Here is a 19,950-nt window from a genome sequence, read left to right as displayed (position 1 = left end):
CTGCAAAGCTTGAGATAATGTAATGAGTGAGGTTATTTTGTTGTGCTTTCACAGTAAGTCGTTCCATAACCTAGGCCAACAATACTATACAGGGAGTATTTACTGATGCCCAGTTATTCCCCCATGCTTACTGCTTCCTGCTCAGCATAAAGATCAATGCTTTGTAAAACTAAGAATATGGGTCAACCAACATCTAAAACCTGCCTAAAAGACAAGAGACAAGTGTATACAGATACACTGATCAAATCCATAATACTTGGCCCCAAACTGAACCTTGTCAGAAGCAGAGTTTCTTGGCAACACCTAAGAAAACTATTGCCTGGGAGAGTTCATATTACTAAAATAAAAATTTAAAATCTCTTGTCTAGAATTACATAAAGAAAGACAAAACTACATAGTAATAAACATTTTTAAGAACTTTAGTAAATGTAATTTTACGTTAAGATTTAAATACATGAACGCAAAGATAAACTATTTATAAATATTGAACTAATTTTTAACTACTTTTCTCCTAATTTGTTCCTAGCATATATTAAAATTAAAATGAATCTTTGAAATAGGACTGGTTTTGTTTAATTTGAAGAATATTACTTACCAGTGCCTTTATAGTATTTTGTACAGTTACCATATTCGATATCTTCCTTTTTAATATCAAACTGAGGCAAGGCAATTTTTTCTAACTGAACAGGATCCCCTGACTGCCAGATAAATCGTAAATCATCAGTTGTGTAGCCAACTATAAACAAAAAATAAAAATAAAAATAAAAATATTAGTTTGAAATATAATTATTAGTATCTAATATGTTAATAATCAAATTACTAAACATAGAAATGGTGAGATAACAGGCCATTCTTCTATGAAATCTTTGTAAAAAAATGTAAAGAGATAAAATTATAGCCATCAAGGAAGACATCAGCATAAATTTACAGATAATTGGCTTAAATAAAGAACAAGCTAAAACAATTAGCATATTGCAAATAGTTACAATTTCACCCCGTCACATATAGTAGCACATTTTGCTGTCAGATTTCTGAACTGTCATCAAAAAAAATAATAAATAAATCATACTAGCTTTCAGAATATATTCAGAGTATATTCACTCACAAGTATACAATATGCTACCTGGAAATTAAGAAAATAAAAAATAAAAAAGCAACTTAAGCATGAAATCACTTTTATTTTTGAAGAAAAAACTACAAAATTCTCTAAAGGAGGTGCACTGCCACAGGAGAGCAGTAAAACAGTCCCTCAAGTGGATATTAATACTAAATGCGGAAGCACACGTTTTGGGTTTAGGTAATATGGCTACAATGCAGGGATCCGATAGGGTTTTATAGCATGTAGTGGCCTACTATTCAACTCTAAAGTACATGGATTTTTCAAAGCAATACTCCAGGGCATCTGGCAATAGATTTGAATATAAACACTCAGTTGAAATTTTTTACACAAATACATATTGACACACGGCAATAAATACATACAACACATGCACAAAAATATACATATATACACATAAACATCTGCAAAATCTCATTTTATACTTAGCAGTAGAGATTGCTCAAATTTAGCCTCCAGCTTCAGTACATTTTTCTCTTTAAAAAAACGACAGATAACCTGTTACCTAGCAAGTATATATATTTGACAAGGCTACTATTTTTCACTTTTTTGCTGAAACAGGTCATAGTCTATAGGTATTCAGGCTAAGGATTCCTTATATTAGTGTTAGTTTTACAAGTTTTATGTCCTACCTTTATTTTCAGAAGAGAAGCATCACAACAAAGTCATTGATATATTTATCAATTAAAGATAAACCATTTTAATGATCATTTCAATTAATATACCTCATACCTTAATACGGTATATCTTTCATAAACTGAAAAATATATGAAACACAAAGATTCTAACTCTGCAAAAAATATATTTTTAGACATCCACAGAAAATGGCTACTTGCTAGGATTTAGGGGCTGTTTTTCAATGTTTTCATATTTTCTGTTCTGAACATGTGGCTTTAACAGCAGAAGAGGTATTAAGATATTGTTCTCTCCCTTACCTGACTTCTATTACCAACTCAAATGAAGATGGCAATTTGGAGAAGTTAGAAGAGTATACCTACACAAGCTGAAAGTAAATGTTTACCTTAGTAACTATTACAGTAAAAGAATAACTATCATGTTCCTAAATAAATTGCTCTAATGACTATTTGTAACCAAAAGCATTAGTTTTACCATTGTTATCTAAGATATTAGTAGAATGTTCTGCCTAGAGATTTTAAGCAGTTTTATTGCTAGTCAACTTAGGGTCTTATTTACATACAGCTTTCCAGCTGCATCTTGCAACGTTGTGTATCCATGGGAAACAAGGTCAAGTCCAAAGGGCACGAAAGAGTAATAGATAACCTGAAAGAAGAAACAGAGGTCTTAGAAGCCGCTTAATCTGTTTCTCTGTGATATACTGACTTAAAATATATACATATATGTGTACAAAAATATTAAAAAGTACCTCATGCTGACAAGAACATCTCCATCACGAAAAATAAAGAGAAGGATATTTTCCTGGGTCACATCATGAAAATTGGCACTTTTTTCATTTGCAAAAAATAAGTCCGGTTTCCATAGACATTTGTACATTGTGGGATCCACCGTCAATGCATCTGAGCCCCGAAAATCACTAGGGAGCTTCAGCCTGGGATCATTCCATTTCTGTCTCAAGAAGATGTTAACTCTATAGTCCTGAAAAAAAAAATTGCGTGCCTGTGCATGTTTACTGCTACTTGAAAGAATATATTCAGCACCAGAATAAAAAGAGTTTCAGTGATAAGCAGTACAAAAATTTTAGTCTTCTGATATCAACCAGTATCAAAACGTCTTGGTCACTAAATATAAAGAGCTCCATGGGCAGTATAAAAAGACCCTTGTGTCTATTTAGTCACTCTCTACAGAAATTTCCATAGCACTTACTAGCACCAACAATTGCTTCACCAAATATTGCTTTACTAATAATTGCTTCACCTTTATACAAATGCCAATTATGCCAGTTGGTTAAGTGATGTTATTGTAAAAACGTGAGACTGTTAAATATTGTCATTATCATTCCTCAAAAAAGTAGAATAAACTTTAATTAAAAATATTTAAGAAACCAATGGAAAATATATATTTCTACTTGCCTTACTAAATAGCAAACTATAAAAATGATATGTACATATGTATCAAACATATACATTATATAATGTATATATATATATAACACATATGTATATATGTAAGAGGGAAAAAGCAAAACAATCCTTGACTTCGCATACATGTACATGATTGTAGTGAGAATTTGAGTTGGTCAAATGAGACATCAAAATTTGTGTTAGGTTTATTTAACTATAGTAGAAAAATATTTTGAAATCTACTAAATAGATGGCTATTTTACTTCAATTTTTCGTCTATCCCCAAAAATTTTCATTTTAAAGCTTTGTAAAAATTGAATTATGTCAAGACATAGATTTTTAAGAATATGTGAACCTAGAAACATGTTTAATAGCTTAACACATTTTATATCTGCAAGTGAAATGGGGTTCTGGCACAAATCAGGATGTTAGGATATACAAATTTAGCATGAGCATCATGCTCTGGTCTTTATATTTTAATTTTATATTCTATACTCAGAACATGCATAAAAGTGTTCAAGGCAAACATTGTTTTGGGCTTCAGCTTCCTTGTTCTTAATCATTCAAAATTCACAAAGTACCGACTATTGATAACTTTTCCGCAGGATCAAAATGAATTAAATCATAAACTTCAAATCAAAACGCAAATAAGTAAGTAGGAACAGGTTACAGATCATCTTTTAGTAAGAAATAAGAACAAACAGATCTATAAAACATAAATGCACATGCTTTATATATGTATAACATAAAATAAAGCATAATCAAGGATCAGTAATTGTCTAATTAAAAGAGCTTGGACAATTTACTTTCTCATATGATTTTCAGACTCCGTATAATAATTGTAGAGAGGTAAGGTATACTGAAGTACAGACAGAGAAATAAGATTTAAACTACCTATATCTCATAGCTACTCTAAACTTAGAGTTTATGAAAACTTCACCATATATAATACACATTGATTGAATTTTAAAAATCATGGGTGGCTCAGCAGTTGACTGTCTGCCTTCAGCTCAGGACGTGATCCTGGAGTCCCAGGATTGAGTCCTGCTTCGGCTCCTGCATGGAGCCTGCTTCTCTTCCCTTTGCTTATGTCTCTGCCTCTCTCTCTGTGTCTCTCATGAATAAATAAATAAAATCTTTAAAAAAATCATGGGCAGATGGTACTGGAGCACCGAAGTCAAATATATTAAGGATTATATAAACTGACATTGGACATATCTACACCACTGATTTAAAAAAAAAAAAAAAGATAACATTTTTCTAATCTTATCCCCTTAAGGAGGGAATAAAGGAGGCCCAGAACTCTGGAAAATAAAGAGCTGCATTATACAACTATATGAACTGTTTGTCAAAACAAAGATCTAACTGAAAATTCATAATGGGACTTAATTGCTTCACATCTGACAGTTATTGTGATAACTAACTCAAGCACATTCAAGACAAAGGCTCATCCACATCACATAGTGAGGCTTCCAGAAGACCTCATGTTGCTTCCAGATGCAAATTTTTATCCATTCCAGGTAAACATGTAGGCCCTTCCTTTAAAAGAATACATAATAGGTTCAATTATTATTATTTTTTTAAAGGAGTTATTTACTTGAGAAAGAGAGAGCATGCCTAAGCAGAGGAGTGCAGGGAGAGGAAGAGAGAATCTTCAGCTGACTCCCCGCTGAGAGCAAAGCCCAATGCGGGGCTCCATCCTGAGATCCCATGACCCTGAGATCATGCCCTGAACTTGAATCAAGCCTTGGGCACTTAACCCACTGAGCCACCGAGGTGCCACTAGGTTTAATTATTTTCTGATAAAATACCAATTATGCCACCTTAGCTAAAGCACATGGTTGACATACACTTGACATTACTTTGAGCACTTAACAGTATCCAACTTCAAATCCTTTGCTAAAAAGCATCCTTGAAATGATCTGCTAAAATTATCGGTATTCTAAAATTACATACACTAAAAATATTTTATTAGCTTCTCTGTGTACTGTGTCTTATGAAAAGGTAAATCACCAAAAGGTACATCTTTAAACTACCATATTTAAAACCTGCACTCATGATGTCATGATAAAATACAGGTCCTTAACCTAACCAGACGAAATTGCCTATGTATCTTTTATAAACATGTTATTAAAGCTGTGACTCCTTATTTTGGCCAATGACCACTAGATGAAAATACTGCAAGATAAATTCTTCTTTAATTTAATTTTTCATTTGTTTATAGATATATTACTATAATATCATTATATAGGCATTTAGTATATGCTAGGCATATGTAGCCTAAAAGCTTTGCAAAACTAAATCTATTCCTTAGAGTTCATACTAAAAATACTCTCCTGATTCTCTTATATGCTTCCTATGGCAGGAAAGCAAGACTAAAGTATCGCATCGTGTTTTTCTTTTTGCCTGGCAGCTGGGAGACTGAAGGCTAAATTCTATAGCCAATTGAGTTAATAATCTGTCTCTTATATCATCGTATGACTATCATTCATTGCAGGGTTCTTGCATATTTAGTCCTATTTCAATTATTTCTTTGCATTTTTTGGTTATTATGACATACTTCAAATCCTTGCCAGAAATAGAGACAGATGAAAAAGTAAAGTAACAGTTGAGGGATTGTCATATACTTGAGAGTCTGTCAGCATGGTTTGGAGGCCACTTCCAGGAAGCTGTGTCAATGTGGCTTTTAGAATCAAGACATTTCATTTGCATGTAACGCTAGGTTTTCTTATTTTAATAGAATGTTAGATGTATGTTTAGAGATACAGATAATAAGACCTATTGGTATTCCTTATCTAGATTGAAACAATTACATTTTGGAATGTATGCCAGTTGGCATCTTAGTAATTAATCTCCAATGACATTATACTGATAGTTTATAATAACACTCAAAATACCTGACAGGAAGTAAAGCAAAGCTAAGACTTAACCTCAGCATACTTTTCATAATTAAAAAGAAGCCACCTTATAATGTTTGGGATAGAACTTCGGAAATTACCCTGCATTAATATTGAATTCTACCTAAAATCTCCACACACACACACATTCTTTTGGGAGCTCTATTCTGTGTTCCACCATTCAATCTCCAGAATGGTGTGGGAAATTCATCTAAAGTTATATAGCAAAATTATTTTTCTTTAAAAATTATTTGTAAGATTATTTATTTATTTATTTATTTATTTATTTATTTATTTATGAGAGAGAGACAGAGAGAGAGAGAGAGAGGCAGAGACACAGGCAGAGGGAGAAGCAGGCTCCATGCAGGGAGCCCAATGCGGAACTCGATCCCAGGACCCTGAGATCATGACCTGAGCCAAAGGCAGATGCTCAACTGCTGAGCCACCCAGGCGCCCCTCTTTTAAAATTTATATAGCAATTTGGATAGTGTTTCTCCGTGTGAAGTTCATTCTTCTAAGTCCTTCTTGAAGTCTAATCAATGTTTCCATCAATCTAAGAATATCTTTATATCATTGATATCCTTATATCAGTTACTAAGTTCAAAGCACTTGAGCAGCCAAAAGTTGATTAATGCCCAAAAAAGCTCTCCACATAGTATCAAAGGCTTTGACCAAGCAAAACCTATCTGTGGGAAAAATTACAAAATTACAAATGATGTAAGAATGCTTTAATGCCACCCCTTTCTTATTCTGTATATCATCATAAATAATTTTTGCAGTTGTATTAATCAAATTATAAAGTCTACTATAATGGAATCAACATGGGTTTGGAACTATAAAGTTCCTGACTCAAGTTTCAACTCTGAATCTTACAGCTCTTACCCTGAGCAAGTTTCTTAACTCTCTGAGCCCAGTTTCTTAAAATAAAAAAACAGGAATATTAATTCCTAATGTGATAATTCAATAAAATACTTAGCATAAAAGATTAATATAGTACCTGCTATATAAATTAGTTTCCTTTCCATTAAACATCCTTGAGAATCTAGCTACAGAATATATCATACACCACATATTCCCTTCCATGTTCTGGGTACTAAGGATATAACTGTGAGTGCTCCCAGACTTTGAATAAATAATTGTGGTTATATTGACAACCAGTCAAATATAAAAAAATTTGAAAAAGACTATGAAAAATGAAAATAGATTGCAATGGGGCATCCAGTCTCAGGATAAGTTAAAAGTAACCAAGAGAATTGACACCTACACTGAGACCTGAAGATGGGGCAATTAGACAAATTGGGTCTGAATTATGTCCTATTATGTTCTCTAAGGTAAGTCAATTAACCCCTCTGACCTTTAAATTCATCAATAAGATGAATCTTCAATCATTCACAAGAATCAAATGAAAGGCTGTACCTAACGCATGAAACCTGGAATAAAGAGAGTACTCAAATGTGAACTAATTTGTTATATGTATCATTAACATTATTATCATTATATTATTAGCACCAGTTTGAAAGGGCTAACAATTACTATTGACAGCATTCTTTTTCTACTGTTATAAAGATGCCACCTATAAGTTTCAATTGGTTACTGAACATCAGAACTAACCTTAATTCTATTAATTCTTTTTTTAATTCTATTTATCTTGAAAAGCATTTAAAAAGTATTTTTTTGTGTACCAGATACAAAGACTATGGCTATATACACTGGCTATATACAGATGAATACAATGCAGTACTAGAAGGCAAAGTGATTTCTGATTATTAATATTAATTATTAATATCTGATTGATCTAATATTATTCAGATTTCACTTAAGATACACCAACTAACACTGGTGAGCTTGTTTTATGGACTAACAAAATAAAATATTCTCTAGTTATTATGTTACAGACTAAATTCAATGATTACAAAATAATCTCAGTTAACCATCTGTTTTACTGTGCTAGGCTAACCATTCATTTCTTCCTTCATTTGTTCATTCAGTAAACAGTAATTCACTAAGGATTTTCTATGTTCAAAGGTCTGAGCTACCAGTCTGAGAGGGATAAAAATTTTATCAGGAAGTAATAATTAAACAAGTAAGGGAATAACTGGTAAGGATTCTAGGGGTGACAGTACTTGCTGGGAGAGTAAATGATCACTTCAGACAGTGGCCAGGGAAGGCTGCAGACAGTGAGTCAGTGGAGGTTCTCTGAGGGCGGGCAAAATTCTGACAGATGGTGATGTGAGGGAAGGGCAGGACTAGAGTAGGAGGCAAAAGTCACTGTTTCTGAAGTGTTTTATTAGCAATACAAAAGAACCACTAAATACTAAGAGACATAAAATGGGAGAAATAATCAAGATCATCAGTAGTAGGAGGCCAGAGCAAGAGCCAGAGGTTTTGGAGTAGTCAGGGGAAAGATTATCAGTTAAAGTCAAGACCAAGAAGAAATATACAAAGAACTCTTAAAATGTAACAATAAAAAAACAACCCCATTAAAAAATGGGCCAAAGATCTTAACAGATACCTTACCAATGAACATATACTGATAGCAAATAAGCCTATGTGAAGATGTTCCACTTTACAGGTCACTAGGGAGACGTAAATTAATGGGATGTCAGTACACTACTGTGAGAAAGGGCCAAACCCAGCACACTGACAACATCAAATGCAAATGAGGATGTGGAGCAATAGGAATTCTCAACTGCCAATGGTGGGAATGAAAATGGCACATCTACTTTGGAAGACAGTTTGGAAGTTTCTTACAAAACTAAATACATTTTTACTATACCACATTCCTTGATATTTACACCCAAAGGGGCTGAAAACTCACACCCACACAAAAACCTGCCCATCTATGTTTAAAGCAGCTTTATTCATAATTGCCAAAACTTGGAAGCCATCATGATGTCCTTCAGTAAGTGAACAGATAAACCAGACAACAAAATATTATTCAGCAAGAAAAAAAGAAATGAGCTATCAAGCCATAAAAAACCATGCAGGAACCTTAAATACATGCCAGTAAGTAAAAGAAGCCAATCTGAAAAGACTATATGCTGCATGATTCCAACTATATGACATTCTGGAAAAGGCAAAACCTGGATACAGAAAATAAATTAATCGATCAATTAATCAGTGGTTGCTAGGGGTTATAGGAGAGGGAGAGATGAACGCGTATGTAGAACATAGAGGATTTTTAGGGTAGTGGAATTCTTCTGTATGAAATTATAATGGCAGATACATATGTTCCAAAATTTGTCAAAACCCATGAAATCAACAACACAAAGAGCAAACCCTAGTGTAATCTACAGAATTTAGGTGATGGTGTATTATTGCAGGTTCATTGATTGCAGCAGATATATCCTTTTGGTGCAGCCTCCAATAGCTGGGGAAGCTGTGGGCAGAGGGAGGCACAGGATATGAAAACTCTCTATTTTCTGATTTTGCTGTGAAGCTAAAACTGCTCTAAAAAAGAAAGTCTACATTTAAAAGTAAATGAATGTACTTGGTACATAAATACATTTCAAAGATGTCTATTCTATACATCTATGTAATAGTCAAAAAACAAAAGAACAAACAAAACTCCCTTAGTAATAATCTAAAATCCACTACGGAAGAACAGATTCGTAAAATAGGTTGTTTTCATAAAAGGTAGAATGATATTTAACATTAAAAGTATGAACATGGTTTGTATGAAACAATCTGATAGTTCTCTCAAAAACTGATATTGCAAGTTTCTTTTAAGCAACAAATCTCATGAAAAACTCTATAGCAAAGTTTGCTGTGAAGAACCAATAAACATGAAGATACATTCTGACTCACTAGAAAAGAAAAACAAGAAAAAAACAAGATTCTATTTTCCCCCCTTTGCCCATAGAATTGGAAATGATGATTAGTAATCATATTTATCACCAGTGAGGCATGGATACCTGACACATTCATACACCACCAGTAGCAAAATAAATTTATAAACTTTCCTGGAGGGTTACTTGGCAATATGCATCAAAATCTAAAGGAAAATAAACAAATTTCACCAAAGTAATAAATCCCAAGAAGGATATATATGAAGAAGAAGTTATGGGGGAAAAATGACTGCAAAACAAAGTATAAACAAATGAAAGGTAATAAACACAAAGGTAAGAATAATCAAAATTTGGAAATAAGGAAAAAAGATGATCACCTGCCCCTTCAATATCATGCTGAAACACTGTATAACAAGCCCACCTAAGGGCTGTACGATTCTCGAGGAAAGGGGAACTTTGTCTGACTTGCCATTTTCTATTAGTTAGAAATAACTAAAAGCAGATAATGTACAGAAGATTCATAAATTGCAAATGATTTTTTTCGTGGTACGGATGCAAATATTCTATGTCAGGTAGAAAAGATATCTCCAAAGATTATGCCTTTATTGCCCTGTGAGGCATTAACAAGCCTGTATCTAATTTAGCAATCTAATTTCAGCATTCATTCTTTCACTTCAGGCTCCTGAATTTTTCACTGAAGCATCTTTACTATCCCGCTGGATCCCTCAGTAATGAGTTAAATAAATCACTAACATGTCCTCACTTCCTCTCTGTGTGTACTTTTTAAACTTTTAAATAATTATACTTTGTCCTCAAAAAGTTAACAGAAATACCATATTATCTCACAATTCACTCCTAGGTATAAAAGAACTGAAAGCAGAGACTCTTGCACATCCATGTTCATTGCCGTGTTATTCACCATAGTCAAAAGGTGGAAACAGCCCAAGTGTCCATCAAGAGATGAAAGGATAAAAGAAATGGGGTACAAGGGCATGCCTTGGAGATATTGTGGGTTCAGTTCTAAGACCACTGCAATAAAGTGAATATTGCAAAAAAGCAAATAACGCGAATTGTTTGGTTTTCTAGTGCATGTAGAAATTATATTTACACTGTACTATAGTCTATTAAGAATGTGATAGCACTATGTCTGAAGAATGTACATACCTTAGTTTAAGCATATTTCATTATTAAAAAATACTAATCATCACCTGATCTTTCAGTGAGTCATAATATCTTTTTGCTGGTGGATGGTATCTGGCCTCAATATTGATGGCTGCTGACTGACCGGGGTGGTGGCTGCTGAAGGTCAAGGCTGTGGCAATGTCTTACAAGAAGACAACAGTGAAGCTTGCCACACCTTCAGATTCTTCTTTTCATGAATTATTTCTCTGTACCAGAGTGGATTTAGCACAATTCTTAAGGGCCCGAGGGTTTTCAGAATAGTAGATGAACACTGGCTTCAACATAAAGTCACCAGCTGCATTAGCTCCCGGTAAGAGAGTCAGTCTGTCTTTTGAAGCTTTGAAACCAGGCATGGATTTCTTCTCTCTGGCTATAAAGGTCCTAGATGACATCTTTTTCCAATAGAAAGCTGTTTTGTGTGCATTGAAAATCTGTTGTTTAATGTAGCAACCTTCATAAATTATTTTAGCTGGATCTTCAGGATAACTTGCCGCAACTTCTTTAACCAGCGCTTGCTACTTCACCTTGCACTTTGATGTTATGGAGACAGATTCTTTCCTTCAACCTCGTGAACCAACCTTTGTCAGCTTTATATTTTCTTCTTCAGCTTCCTCACCTTCCTCAGCCTTCACAGAATTGAAGAGAGTTAGAGCCTTGCTCTGGATTAGGCTTTGGCTTAAGGGAATGTTGAGGCTGGTTTGACCCAATAAGGCTGCTTTGCTTTCCTAGCAGTCATGTATTTACTGGAGTAGCATTCTTAATTTTCTTCAAGAACTTCTCCTTTCATCCACAACATGGCTAAATGGTGCAAGAGACTAGCTTTTGGCCTAGCTTGGCTTTTGACATGCCTTCCTCACTAAGCTTAATAATTTCTAGCTTTTCATTTGAAGTGAGAAGTATGTGATTCTTCCTTTTACTTAAACAGTTAGAAGCCATTATATGGTTATTAATTGTCCTAATTTCAGTATTGTGTATCTCAGGGAAGGGGGCCAAGGACAAGGAGACATAAAATGGCTGGTTAGTCAGAACACATACAACATTTATCAGTTAAGTTTGCCACCTTATATGAGCATGGTTCCTGCTGCCCCAAAACTATTATGAGACTAATGTCAGAGCTCATAGATCATCATAAAAAATATAATGTTAATAATAAAATTTGAAATATTCTATGAATTACCAAATATGACAGAGACAGCAAGCAAGCACATGCCGTTGGAAAAATGGCACCAAAAGATTTGCTCATTGCAGGTTGCCACAAATCTTCAATTTGTAAAAAACAATAGTATCTACAAAGCACAATAAAACAAGGTATGCCCCTATACATATACACACTAAGGAATATTATTTGCCCATAAAAAGGAATGAAGCTCTGATACACATATGACATAAATGAATCTTGAAAACAGAACCAAAACCAAAACAAAAAGAAGAAGATGATGACTAGTGGAGAGTTTGGCCAAAAGTATTAGAGCAGGAATTAAAGGCAAAAAAAAAAAATAATAACCCTGGGAAGGACAGGCATTCAAAGGGCAGGCTAGAAGACTGAGGAAAAAAAAGCCTGAGAATGTGATTTCACCAAATCAAATTGGCCAAAGCTTTGAGAAGGTAAATAGCAGCTGGTGTCATATAGGGGTCAAGTATAATCACATTGAATACTTGCAGCCAACGAGGAAGCCACGGAAAATTTTAGCAAATGAATTTTTGGTAGAGTGGCATATTAAAAGCAAGATCATGGAGGAGTAAGAAGTGAACAGAGGACAAAAATCTCCTATGTATAATATGGAGATAATATGCCAACAAATATAGGGTTTTTATAAAGATTAAACGAGAGAGTATGTCAAGTATAGAACAGCACCCGGCCATATGAAGGGCTAAACAAGCACACTGCCTTATTAGGATATATCCTTCATTCTGCTGTTAACCTTTTATAATGTTGATAACACAGATGAAGATTTTTTTTGCCACACAAAAAAATTCTCCCTATAGTGTAAGTCATTCAGTTTGTTCTGCACTGTGCTGTCAACCAACTATTCTTTTTGTTTGTTTGTTTTAAAGATTTTATATAATTATTTGAGAAAGAGAGAGCATGAGCCCCAGGAAGTGGGGAGGGCTAAGGGAGAAGCAGATTCCCCACTGAGCAGGGAGCCCAACATCGTGCTAGATCCCAGGACCCCGGGGATCATGACCTGAGCCGAAGGCAGACGCTTAACCTACTGAGCCACCCAGGTGCCCCAACCAGCAATTATTCTTAATAATAATCTACTTCAAGGACACCAATCTTGACACCGTGCTAAAACACGCTTCTGAGCATCTGCTGAATTATTCTTCTTGCTTTCATCTGCTCCATTGTGGGCTCAACACACCACTTAAGCTTCAAGTCTCTACAGTAATCCTTTTCTTAACTTTAGTTTTTAGTAGAACTCCGAAGTTGTATTACAATGAGCATCACTGAAAAACTGGAAATTCTTATTTCATTATATCAGTCTTGGTCATTATATCTTATTATTTCATTATAAAAGTGCTTCATAGATACTTTTCTGTTAGCTGTGTAGCTACATATTATTATGATTCAATTTGAATTGTAGTTAGTTTATAATCTCTTAAGAATGTTTTAAAATTTTACAGTTTAAATTAATAGTTTGAGTTTAACATTCATTAAAAGACAAAAGCTCATTAGTTGCTTTGGTTAATGTTTTATGAGCATTTCTAAATAATTGCTAGTTATTGGTATTTCAAATGTTCTATATTAAAAGAAATATCTTTGAAACCTATTTATTTTCATTTTCAATTATTCAATCACAATAATTATAGCTTTATCATTTATTTTGCAATGAACAAATTCCCATCAGAAACAGACTTCTTTTATCAGTGGGAAATTACTTAATTGTTTTTAAAGAATTTGGTGACAAATACTACTCATTGTTCATTCCAAAGAGCACACTATTAGTCATTATCTGGAAAATGGATGTTCTCCAAAATTTTCAGTCCCAATTAACACCCAAATTCAACTATTTCTTCAAGGCAATAAAACATTTCACAAGACATGAAAAGTGGTTAAGTTGCATTATTGATAATTTAATAATTAAGAAATGTTTATACTTTGTATTATTGTTAGGATAGCTATTCTGGTTAGTTATAATTTTTACCTGGCTCTCACATAGCAATCTTTAACTCATTTGTAGTCTTTACATTATAATAAAAAAATTAGCATTCAAGGAAATAAAGGGTATCAGCTCTCATAGCATCTGGCAACATTATAAATAAAGTTCTGTCAACAGAGCTGTAACAAGCCTGGTTTGAAGAGGATTTAAATTTAGTCATTAGTGAAGTTAGATATTTCATGTAAGAATTGCAAGTTAACAAAATTCCACTAAAATTTTTTAGGTTACATTTTAGCAATTTTTTCCAACATGTCATATTGTCAAAAAATTAGTTTATTGTGTAATAACACTTTATGAATATTTAAATTTTTCTAGACCTATTCCAATATTCCATGTATATTAGTAGTGCCTGCTAGGTGGTACAGTGGTGCTCACTAACTATAAACTACTTAAGACTAGCAGTCTGCTGGGCTGCATATTTAGAAAGTACACAACATACTTCTATTTAATACATATTACTGTCAAATTTTGACAGGTTAGGATATTTGCCTAGTATTATTCATATCATTAATTTATTTTCTCCTATATCAACTGATAACAATGATAAATCACTGGAAGAAGAAAATTAAACTTGAACATTTCTCATCCTTCTTTATTGCCTAATATAATACTCTTATGATGTTTAATCACCAATACTTCTAAATAATACAGGTAGGAGAGAAAAAGGGAAGAGGAAAGTATCCATGACAAATTACACTATTCTCCATTTTAAGGCAGACACTAAAAAAGTAACTTTGACAAAAAAAGAGAAAGAAATATATTTTTAGCAGCTTCTAACACATTCTCTTTAAAATTATGTCCTTCTGATTAACAAGTGAGAGTTTTTAGTAATCACTGAATTTGAAACCATGGATTATTTTGCCATTTCCATATATGGAATAAGTTATATGCAAAATCAGATAACCCTCCAGTAGCATTTGGGATGAAATTCTATGTAATCAGATAATCCTCCAACAGAATTTGGGAGAAAAAAAATGCATTAACAAGTGTTCATCAGCATATGTCGGAGTTTCCCATTGCTGTAGTAACAAAATTACCAAAAGATCGTAAATTATTGTCTCATAGTTCTGGAGTTCAGAATATCAAAATTAGTTTCATGGGACTAAAGTCACAGTATCTGCAGGACTGACTCTTTCTGGAAGATCTGAAGAGAGATTCCATTTCCTTGCTTTTTCAGCTTCTCGAAGCCACCTTACATTCCTTGATTGATACATCGCTTCCTTGTGTCACTGCACTTTCATACTGTCTTCATCACATCTACCACTACTGACTCTGATCCTCCTGCCTCCTGCTTTGTAAGGACCCTTCTAATTATAGTGGACCCATTTGGATAACTGGAATAATTTCCCCAGCTCAATATCCTTACTTTAATCACAGACACAGTTTCTTTTATCGGATAAAAAGGCATACCCACAGGTTCTGAGATTAGGTACATGGACATTTTGGAGGAACATTATTTAGCCTCCCACAGGGTGCAAACTTGAAGATAGATCATATGAAAAAAAATAAATATAAAAACCTTTGGAAGGTTTGTGTATCTAAGATGTAAAATAGAAAAAAAAATGGGACAAATGTCTAGTATTATTCTACAATGAAGTAATGCTGGAAAGCTAATAATAAAAGCAACAAGATAAAAGGAATAGTAAGCTAAGACAAGTTTTAAGGAAGAAAATGTAAGTTATATAAAGAGAAACACATAAAATTGTTTTTAAAACAACAAAGATGAATAATTACCAAAAACTAGAACTCAACTCTTTTAGCAGATCCCAAATGTGACTTCTTTTTTCCTGATAGGCACACTGGATTGCTCAAAAGAATTTGAAGTCTATTAAGACAAATAGCAAGTTATGCAGCAGAAAGGCATAGAAAGTCTGACAGGATCATGAATTATAGTGCAATAATAATTCAATATAATTATGAAGCAAGCCTAAACCAAGAAAGAATATGGATTGGATATGTATTTCCATGAAAGAGCCCTTAGGTATTTCTGATGAGATGAAGTGTCTGTACAGATTATTATAATAAGCCATACTACCCAGTTTTTCCCCACAATTGCAATAGTTCACATTTTCAATTACGAAAATCCCAGTGATTTAGGCCAAAGGTAGAACTGAATGGAAAAGTCAACAAATATTATAAACATAACCATAGCACAGATGCCACCTCGCCTCTAAAAAACCATTCTTCTCACTGTTCTGAATACTCTTGTTCCAGTTGCCACAGACAGTAGCATATGAGCTGATAAAATTAGAACTTCAAATTAGGACGACTGCGTTTATTTTACAATTTTGGTGATGTTACAATTAATGTCAATAAATATCACCTACAGTATTTATAAGGATACCTTACAAAAGTGTAAGGTAGTGAATGCAAAAAACACACAGAAATGAGGAATAGGAATTATAAAGCTATAAAATGAGATCATAAAGCAAACTGAAGGGGCATATAACCATGGAAGTGTGGAAGATCTTAAGGAATATTAATATGGCTATAATTTCTCCCTCACTACACAATTATGGCTTCTGAATAAATGTGACATTACTTTTTGTTTAGTCACCAATAGTTAGCATCTGAATTAAAAAACAAATAAGCGTGAAGAAATGGTTTCCAAATGGAATTGGTTAAAACTTCCTAACAAAAATGTGAATGCCTATAACCTTGATTGCTTCTTTGATAATCAACTTTATCTGCTGGGAAAAAGGAATGGGCTGCCCTCTGCTTTCAGAAGGTGCCCTACATCTGTCTGCCACCTGACTTGCAGCTACTGATGTCACAGTCACTCCGAGCTCTGCTTCCTGCATTATGCTTTCTGGAATAAGCAACTGCCAGTTGACGTAGAAAGGTTTGAATGGTAGAGAAAAGCTTGGGGCAATATTAAAGCTTCCCAGATTTTAGGATTTCCTTTATTTCAGCAGATCTTTGTAGGGGTAATATCTAGGGGGATATTAACAAACAAAACCACAACTATAACAGTGGTGCTACTAACAAACTTATAAATGGTTTCTTTTCTTTAGTATTTTCTTTAGAATGAGATTTTTATTTTTAAAGATTTATTTATTTATTTATGACAGACATAGAGAGAGAGAGAGAGGCAGAGACACAGGAGGATGGAGAAGCAGGCTCCATGCTGGGAGCCTGACGTAGGACTCAATCCCGGGACTCCAGAATCACACCCTGAGCCAAAGGCAGGCGCTAAACTGCTGAGCCATCCAGGGATTCCCTAGAATGAGATTTTACCATGAAATACTAAATGAATTTGAAAATGCATGACAACCCAAGAGTCATCATCCCTGAAAGCTACTATGTGAGGCAAAATATTTTTGCTTTATTTTTGTCATTTATTCACTCTTTTCAGGGTATATAGCACATCAGGTACATAACACATTCAAGCACATGCCTAATATTGCAACTTACACACTGTCCACCATATTGTTTCCATGAATGTATATCCTGTATTTAGGCAAATCTAATACTCTGTTTTCCCAATCCCTTGTTTTGGGGGACTTTTTTGTTTGCTTGTTTTTAAGAAATATGTTCTCTGGTTATTAGCAGAGAGAGAGAGAGAGAGAGAGAGAGAGAGAACAATTACCAACAAGGATGTGGAGTAAAGGAATCATTGTATACTGCTGATGGGAACACAAACTGGTATAACCACTATGGAAAAGAGTATGGAGTTTCCTCAAGAAATTAAGAATAGAACAACCATATGATTCAGTAATCGCACTTCTGGGTATATATCCAAAAGAAACAAAACCACAATCGTGCAGATATCTGTGTTTCCATGTTCCTTGCAACATTATTCCAATAGTCAAAGAATAGAATAAACCTATGTCCATCAATGGATAAATGGATCAAGAAAATGTGGTGTGTTTGTGTGTGTGTATCTATCTATATCTATATCTACATCATCTATATCTATATAATGGAATATCACTCACTCTTAAAAGAGGGAAATCCTGTCATTTGCAACAGCATGAATGAGCCTGGAGGGCAGAGAAGCAGTAGAAAACTGGTTGTCAGGGGTTTGGGGGTGTGGGAAACAGGGAGAAGTTGGTAGAAAAGTACAAACTTTCAGTTTAAGATGAATAAGGTCCGAATAAAGTCAGGATCTAATGTATAACATGGTGACTACAGTTGATAACACTGTATACCTGAAATTTGCTAAGAGAGTAGAACTTAAATTGTTCTCACCAAATTTTTTTAAAAATAAGATTAAGATGTGAGGTGATGATGTGTTTATTAACTTGATGAGGGGAATCCTTTCACAATGCAGACACATACCAAATCATCATGTACATTTTAAATTTCTTACAATTTTGTCAATTATACTTCAATAAAGCTAAAAAAAAATAATAAAGTAACCCCACTGTGGGTGATTGGAAGGGAAAAAAAAGGAAATATTCTTTCATCTTCTCCATACATGTATACCCTTTAAATTACTCTACTGAGTCCATCATCATTATTATTGATCAGTGTTCATATCAGGGAATAAAGAACAAATTTTTTTCTTAGGTCTTTTTTTTTTTCCTTAGATGACATCTTAATGTTATCTTATATACCGATAACAGCTTGTGACTTTCTTAATTAGGAAAGAACAAGTATGAGGGACTGTTTTTTGAAAATACTGAGAAAATCTATAAAATATAATAGACTCAAAAGACATGTCTAGGAAACTGTTTTATGGCAATGTACAAAATAAACATTGTTGAAAGCAAAAAATGATAATTACAATAAAGTAAAATATTTAAGTCTATTTGATGAATGAAACTTTAGGCTATTCACACAACATAAAGTGAAAGGCAGATTGATTTTCATCCAGATTATTTCAGAAAAAGAAATAGCAAACATAAATAATTTGGCTCCTCTGGATAAAGGTCTCTAAAATTTCCAAAATTAACACTCTACAATAATAACATTATTTAGTCTGTTATTTAACCAAATAAATGATCAACATGAGTCCATATTTAAATTTCCCCTGTCAATTGTATTATGGCTACTTTGACTCAGTTTGTGCTAGGCAAATGGGAGAATTTGTTTTTCATTTATTCGATCAATATTAGCTAACACAGAAATTATTTATTTATATGTTTATCATTTATGGAGCACCTTTCATCTGCTGTACTTTTTGGAAAATGAAGAAGTGGGATACACTATTCCTGATTTTAAAAGATTTACAGTCCATTAGGGAATAAGAGAAAAACACACAAAGATAGTTTAATTACAGTAAAGAAGCTATCAGATTTAAGTAACAAGTGATAGAGATGAAAGACCTGGATTGAAAAGAAGGCACAAAGTGAGTCAGAGCAGCCATAAAAGGCTCTGATTAGAAGATAAGAGATGGAAATCAAGGATAAATAGCTGGGACAAAGACTCTATGATGAGAATCAGTTGAATCTGGTCCCAGCAGTAAGTACTCTGGGCTAGCTGCAATGATGAATCCCTGCGGGAGGACAATATGAGACTATGTTATAAATATGCAATATTTCATTATCACCCTCAAATAATCTGTTAGAACGTTCCTCTGCCTTTTCCAGCATCTTCCCGGTGTTTTTAACCTGATAGAATCAAGTAACTACTGATGCGACCTGGGGAAGCTTAGGTGTCTGACATTTGGAAGGCATTCAATGATTACTAAAGAAGAGATATATTAATGATACCTACTGAGCTGGGACACATGGGTTAGCCTTTATGCAAATGAGAAAAAATATCCTTGCATTAGCTGTCCCCAAATGCAGGATAGAGTAGGAACGTTTCTAAAAGGCCAGA

The 19,950-nt window shown here is 33.8% G+C and overlaps 1 protein-coding gene across 2 annotated transcripts in view; it reads right to left on the bottom strand.

Moving 5' to 3' along the window:
* GLRB (glycine receptor beta) overlaps positions 1–19,950 on the bottom strand; it is a 94,976-nt gene that overhangs the window by 33,220 nt on the left and 41,806 nt on the right. For both annotated transcript variants that reach the window (XM_072724916.1, XM_026008057.2), the window contains exons 5-7: positions 2,502–2,731; positions 2,316–2,398; positions 596–736 (exon numbers count right to left, since the gene is read on the bottom strand). In XM_072724916.1, the coding sequence (XP_072581017.1) occupies positions 596–736; positions 2,316–2,398; positions 2,502–2,731 (454 nt within the window). The remainder of the gene's footprint in view (positions 1–595; positions 737–2,315; positions 2,399–2,501; positions 2,732–19,950) is intronic.

The sequence above is a fragment of the Vulpes vulpes genome, chromosome 10 (assembly GCF_048418805.1).
Source record: "Vulpes vulpes isolate BD-2025 chromosome 10, VulVul3, whole genome shotgun sequence".
In the NCBI taxonomy this organism is placed as follows: domain Eukaryota; kingdom Metazoa; phylum Chordata; class Mammalia; order Carnivora; family Canidae; genus Vulpes; species Vulpes vulpes.
The sequence above is the reverse complement of the archived record's forward strand: the minus strand, read 5'-3'. Positions and strand labels throughout refer to the sequence as shown.